General features: G+C 37.8%; 1 protein-coding gene across 1 annotated transcript; it reads right to left on the bottom strand.

Annotated features, from left to right (window-relative positions):
* Positions 1-375: 375 nt before the first annotated feature.
* Positions 376-6,734, bottom strand: LOC310732642 (extracellular calcium-sensing receptor-like; the record flags this gene model as incomplete). The annotated part of the gene is made up of 6 exons (XM_083553253.1): positions 376-1,280; positions 2,196-2,319; positions 2,826-2,996; positions 3,390-4,223; positions 5,295-5,571; positions 6,487-6,734. 6 exons carry the CDS (start codon positions 6,732-6,734, stop codon positions 376-378), a joined length of 2,559 nt encoding a protein of 852 aa, XP_083409379.1.
* Positions 6,735-7,034: the final 300 nt, after the last annotated feature.

Here is a 7,034-nt window from a genome sequence, read left to right as displayed (position 1 = left end):
TGCATATGTATCTGATTAATAAACTGTGACAAACGATGAGAGAGTTGTTTTAGCACCAATTATATAGAATAATCTATATCGAGTCTCATCTAAGTTGTTTTAAACCGTTTATTTTTGTATCCATCTTCCATTTTCTTTTATAAAAGCACTACGTGGACATATAAGAATATGTTACATAAATAGCACAGTAGACACGATTTATATGATGTTCATGTAAAAAAAAGGAAAACGCATTTAATTGCATTTGAATCAACTAGCATCATTTTAACATTTTCTACGATAACATTTGAAAGTTAGTCACTTTATATAGAAAAAGGAAATGCAGAGGATAGAAACTAATGAACATTGTTTTATGATCGATGTTGAACGTTTTCTCTATTGCGTTTTCCCCATGAGAAATTTCTTAGTGTTCTTTTCTGGTCTGAGTAAAATAATGTAACATTTTGGGGCAAATATACAGATCAGGAGACCAAAACTGGAGGCCAGAATGGCAAATATCTCTACAGCCACACTGTACTTTCCTGGTGAGCTGATGTACGCTGGAACAAAGGTGATCCACACAGCACAGAAGATCAACATGCTGAAAGTGATGAATTTGGCCTCATTGAAATTGTCTGGAAGCTTCCGGGCGAAGAAGGCCAGCAGGAAGCAAACTGCAGCTAACAGTCCAATGTAGCCCAGAACCAGAGAAAAGCCTGTCACCGACCCCACCATGCACTCCAAGATGACCTTTGACCCTTGAATGCTTAAGTTGCGGTGAGGAAATGGGGGGCTGAGGGACAACCATACAGCACAGATAATCAACTGAATGCAGGTAAAGAACAGAACACTTCCTCTTTGCTGGCCCGGTCCAAACCACTTCATAAGGGCTGCAGATCCAGGTCGAGCTGAACGAAAAGCAACCAGAACCACAATGGTTTTGACCAGGATGCACGAGATGCAGAGAACAAAATTGATCCCGAACGCTGCTTGCTGTAGCCTGCATGACCATAATGAGGGCTGACCCACAAACACCAGGGAACACAGGAAGCAGAGTTTGAGTGACAGCAAGAGCAGGAAGCTCAGCTCCGAGTTGTTGGCTTTGACGATAGGAGTCTGTCTGTAGTACACAAAAACCACACCTACAGCTGCTGTCGTTACAGCACCGCACACAGCAACAGTCATCAAGCTGATGCCCATTGTCTCGTTAAAGGAGAGATACTCAATCTCACATGGTACACACACAGTCCTGAGATGGTTGGACCAGAATTCTGGGGGGCATCGATAACATTCAAGTGAACCTGAAACAGAGAAGAGAAAACATTCCGTATGTCCCAGTGCTTTTATTTCACATTTTACACACACTAACAATGACAATTTCTGATCAATCAGTAATTTTTTTTTGGTCATCGCTGTGTTTAATGCTGTATAATGCTTGCAAATAAATCTATTTATTTTTCCCATTTACTTCATAGCATCTACAATAGCCATGTTCTCACCAGCTTTCCTTTACTCATAACAGAAATGTTTCTGTGCATAAACAGCTCATTGTAAAAATCTGTATAATAATTCACACACACACACACACACACACACACACACACACACACACACACACACACACACACACACACACACACACACATATGTGTGTGTGTGTGTGTGTGTGTGTGTGTGTGTGTGTGTGTGTGTGTGTGTGTGTGTGTGTGTGTGCATGTTGGTTTTTGTGGTTTATGTGGACATTTGACACATACATACATGCAGATATTTATATATATATATATATATATATATATATATATATATATATATATATATATATATATATATATATATATATATATATATTTTTTTTTTTTTTTTTTTTTTTTATTATTATTTTTTTTTTTTTCTGATATGCTTATGGATATACAGGTACTTGGTTTCCAAATAGTAATATCAGAATGAACATGTTCATATAAACCAAGCCACCCAATCTACTGTCAAAAATTGTAGTCAGTCCCAAAAAACCTACTGACTAATTAGAATAAATAATTCAACAACCATGAGAATAATTATTTTATAGAACATAAGGAACCTGTGGTAATGCATCACACAGCGATTAATGATTTTTAAAGATTTAATTAAGGGCACATTTGGGCATTTGGCATGTTCATCCCTCGAATGCTGATGGTGTAAACATGGGTGTTGACAGTGTTAAAAAGACATTTGAAAACCTGTGACATTGTTGAATTCGCCTTCAGCGCAGGGCAGGCAGTCAAAGCAACAAACTGGCAGGCCTTTTTTTATAACTTTGCGTGTTCCTTGGGGGCACTCAGCAGTGCACACAGACACCGGCACCTACATTTATCAGAGACAAAAAGGCCTCAATCTAGGATTCAAGTCAAAACTGTATAATTATTTTTAGACCAGTTTCAGTGTGCCTTTTTTATTTCCATGTTCAATAGCTACATTATTTGCATTTATTCCAAGAAGATCTATTTTTACTTTATATTATCATCATATCATCATTATAACAAATGGATCAGTAACACACCAATTATGATTAGTGTTGGAACAGAATAGCGGACCATCTGATTGTACTGAATCTATTGCAGATTGTCATTCTATTCTTATTAAGTCAGCAGTACTGTATTTCAGTCAGGATACAATTTAAAGTCTCTATACCAAATAATTCTTCAATAATTGAACACTAAATGACAATGTTTCATGGTTCTGGGTCCATCACTGTCATCTATGTATCAATAATTGATTCATTCATATTTTTATTCATTAACCCATTTAAACACACACACACAAGTTTTGCCTCACAGTAGGGAAAACTTCAGCAGCCACAAATCATTTACCTTGTTTGAGTTTCCTGGCCATTTGATTGCAGATTCATTAAGGATGAGGTTAGGACCCTCCAGTCGGCCAATAAGGACATATTGCAAGGTTCCTTTAGGACCTTTCTGCCAATTCACTATATCATAAACAGCTGGAATCTCCCCATCTTGGAAATAAAACTTCTCTCCCAACTGAGTTATGAAATTGAGATGCTTAAGGTGATCTAAGAGCTAAGCAGACAAGATAAAGTTCAGCTAGGACTTCTTTTCTTCTTTTCTTTTCTTAAATATTATTTATAGCTAAATGATAACAGGAACTTACTTGCATAATGTTGCAAAAAAAAAAAAAAGTAACTATAAAAACATTATCTTTCTTTTATAATATGGCTCAAATTTTTGAAAAATTGCTGTGGTGTCAAAGCCACAAGGTTTTAGTAGTTTTTAGTACTTTTATTCCTTAAATACTCAATACATTGTTTGGATGTAATGAAACATATCACTGAATTTGACCAGCATTATCAATGAACTAATTTAAAACATTCATATGAATGAAATAAAATGTTGTTATGAATTACAGAGCATTACCTGTTGTGTTGTGATGATGTCTGGAGATGAGCAGCGTGGGGTCACTGTGGGGTCAAAACTGGTAGGTGCAGTGCAGGCCAGTAGAGAGTGAAGCGCGTGTGCAGCTGCATAAACAGCCAGATACACGTTATAAGTGGCTCTTAAGTTGGAGACGTCTGTAACGCCATTCTGAATCCCCTCTAGACTCTCCTTCCCACTGCATGGTGGTAAACCACTCTGAGAAGCCACCATGTTGTTCTGTACTGGGCTGCAGCCAAACGTCCTCTCCCATAACACTCTCAGTATCATGTCTTGAGGATATCGAGAGGGATGGAGCTCACGGAGGTGTTTCTCAAATCCAGGAATAGGTGCACTCCTAACAGCCACTCCTAGTGTGCCTTCAGTAATGGTAAAGAGCTCAGGGTTGCTCAAGAGAAGGCTACTGGTACTCCAGATCTCACTGGCTAGGAATTGGCGATCAGTTACGTTTCTGCGAACCAGCTCAGTGAGGAAAACTTCTACATCCACATACCAAGCGAACACCATGATCACACGAGCAGATGAGCTCTGCACCATCTTTACGGCACGATCCACATCTTTCACCAGTCTCTCACGAAGAAGAGTGCTTACAAAAGCTAGGCAGATGCTGGTCCCTTTCGTCTCTTCCTCAAATGCCTGCACGGCCTGGAGTCCATAGTCATTGTCTGCAACCACCGCACCGACCCAAGTCCAACCAAAGCGTTTGGCCATCTGGGCCATGGTGCGAGCCTGGTACATGTCACTGGGGATGGTGCGGAAGAAATTGGGATACTCTCGTCTGTTACTGAGACACACGCATGTAGCCAGGTAGCTGATCTGAGGGAGAAACAGAAAATATTCGCAACGTAAGTGAACTTTATGATCAAAACTTAAAAATAAAATTGTTCAAACTAATTATATTTTCATGTAACGTATTACCAAAAAAAAATTATCATTAAAAATCAGCAAATCCCCAATTTGGCCTTCTACAAATAGAAATACTGTTGAGCCATGGAAATTGCATTCTACTGCCCTCTGTCTTCTGTGGTGTATAAAGGCATTTATAAGCAAAAATAAAAAAAAAATAGAACATTCATTATTTCAATGCAGAATGTCTGAGATTTGGACAAAGTTTTTCCCTAATCATTAGGGCATGACATGCAATATCTAGGCTATCCAGGCATCAGAATGGACCGGGTGGGTCCAAATACAGTCCTGAATCAGGATCATGAATCCGGCATCCTATCAAGCAGCATGAATAACATCATTAGGTTTATTCAGTTATATACACAGGGATACTTAAACTTAGACAAACATGTTTTTGCGCTATTTGAGGCTTTGGATTTGGACCTTTAAATGAAAAGACCAGACAAATATCTACAATAAATCTCTGAAAACCAATGCAGTACTTAAATACCTTAGGATTCATTCAGTACATTTGAGAATTTTGAGTACATTAAGAATTACAGTAATGAATAATAATGACAAATAAATTGGAACGAACGATGTCAATATTTTATGTGTAGCATAAAACTTTGACCTTGATCTGCATAAATACAGTAGAAGTACTAATAAGTACTGCATAGCTGTTTGACAGAAGTGTGTTTAATTAGCATATTTTGCATTCATTACAATAATTACCGAAAAATTACTTCGGATAATAAACCAAAAGGTTGCTTTTTTGCATGATACTGTATAATATCTATATTAAAAATCAATGATCTTGATGGCTAGAGATTTCCACCACAGTAACAAAATCTAAAGCTCATAGACCCCCTGGCTATGTTTTACAAACCCATAGGGATCATTGAATCACAGCCAATTTGACAAATGTGCTCAGAATACTCACTATATAATGGCTTGTTGTCTATTTATTTACCTTCTTGTACTGCTCAACATGACACTCACCATTGGAACACGCAGTGGGCTCAGAACTCTGGACAGAATAATACACTGTGTGGAAGCAGAGTCTCCAATGATGAGCTTGGCAGGCCTGGTGGTCTCACAGGTGCCATTCCCTCCACTGATCATGGACATGACCGCTCTTAGGCTATGAGGATAGCGCGAGCAGCTGTCCATGATCCGGTAGCCGAGTCGAACCCCCGGGAGCAAATACGGGTTTCTGTTGATCTCCTCCACGGCGAATACGAGAGCCTGAGCCCATTGCACAGGACTCTCCTGAAATCTGAAACAGGAAAGGAGAAGGATAATGGCTGGATAATATTCAGAAAAAAACTGTAGGTGAAACAAAACAGGTTGCATAGAGCAGAAGCATTTCAATAAACATAAATAATAAATGTAATAAAGAATTTATTAAATATACAAAGCTACTTTTTTAGTATTTGATTATTAAAAGCTTCATGCATATATTGTAGAGCATTACGCACATTTAAAAGCTTATAACTAAAATGCACAATTTTTTTGTGATGCCAGCTAGCAAGAATACTGCTATTTAAATTAAATCCTTATTACAAAATCACCTTAAAAACACCATGTACAAAAGAAAAAAATAAAGTATTGTACATTTTTTTTATTTGACATGTTACATAAAATGCATAAGTTGCATAAATGCATAATTTAAATACACTGGATTTTACTGCAATCAAAAAAAAAATTGAGAATAAAAGAAATCTGAATAACATCACAGTTTTAATAAACACGTCCTTAGTGTAACATTGTTACTGAAGCATGCAATTTTTTCAGCTGTTTGTATTGTGGAACTGCTTGAGTGATTTACCTCATGAAATTAGATTTTTAAAAAGCTGATATATAAAATAATGTCTTGTTAAAGAATTTGCAGCATTGCACTTTGAGCGATGTGCACTACATTACAACGATTGAAACAATGCAGTTTTGTTTTTACCAAAATCAGATGCATACAGCGTCCTGCAAAGGCAATCAGATGACAAATATGTGCTAGAATTTAAGTTCCTACGTGACTGATTTCATGTGCCTGTTTTAAAAAATGTATACTGATTATGCATTAAGAAAAAAAATGTCATCATTGTTCAGGTCCACCTTTTAAGAGAAATCATAAGCAATAAAAATAAAAAATAAAAATTATATATTTGTAAAGAAAGAACTAGAGGCAGCAACTCACTCGGAGCAGGACTGCAGGTACGGTTCTTTGGTGAAGCTCAAGTCAAGGGTCGGAGGCAGCAGGTAGAAATTGATGAGTGCGCCGAGGACCACGTCTCCGTCCTGAGACAGACCCACAGCATCGAGATGCTCTGCATGGTCCAGGTACACACATCTATCATCCTGAGAGATCCCCAGTGCAACCTCACAGCCTACCCATAGTAATAATGCCAGCAGGGTCAGGCAGGGAGAAAGGTCTACAGCAGTCATGTGGTGATGTGTTAAAGCTTCACTGCTCAGCCTTCCTCTGGCTGCACACAGTTTCTGTAGCTATTTCTAATACTTACAACGTCCTAAGAGATATTTAAAAAAAAAATGGCCTAAAGTGTTCCATGGGCTCCAAAATAATTTCCTTCTCCCGGGCCTTAGGATTAGAGTCAACAATTAGCAATTAACACATAGCTGAGTGGCGGTGCAGAGGGATTCAAAGAGTGATTTGTTGTTTTCAGTTTTTTTTAGAAAGTCTTCAAAATATTTGGCCTTTTCATCTCAGTGTATTTTGGTAGATTT

The sequence above is a fragment of the Silurus aristotelis genome (genome assembly GCF_946808225.1).
Source record: "Silurus aristotelis genome assembly, chromosome: 10".
Classification (NCBI taxonomy): domain Eukaryota; kingdom Metazoa; phylum Chordata; class Actinopteri; order Siluriformes; family Siluridae; genus Silurus; species Silurus aristotelis.
This window is presented reverse-complemented; position numbering and strand designations above follow the sequence as displayed.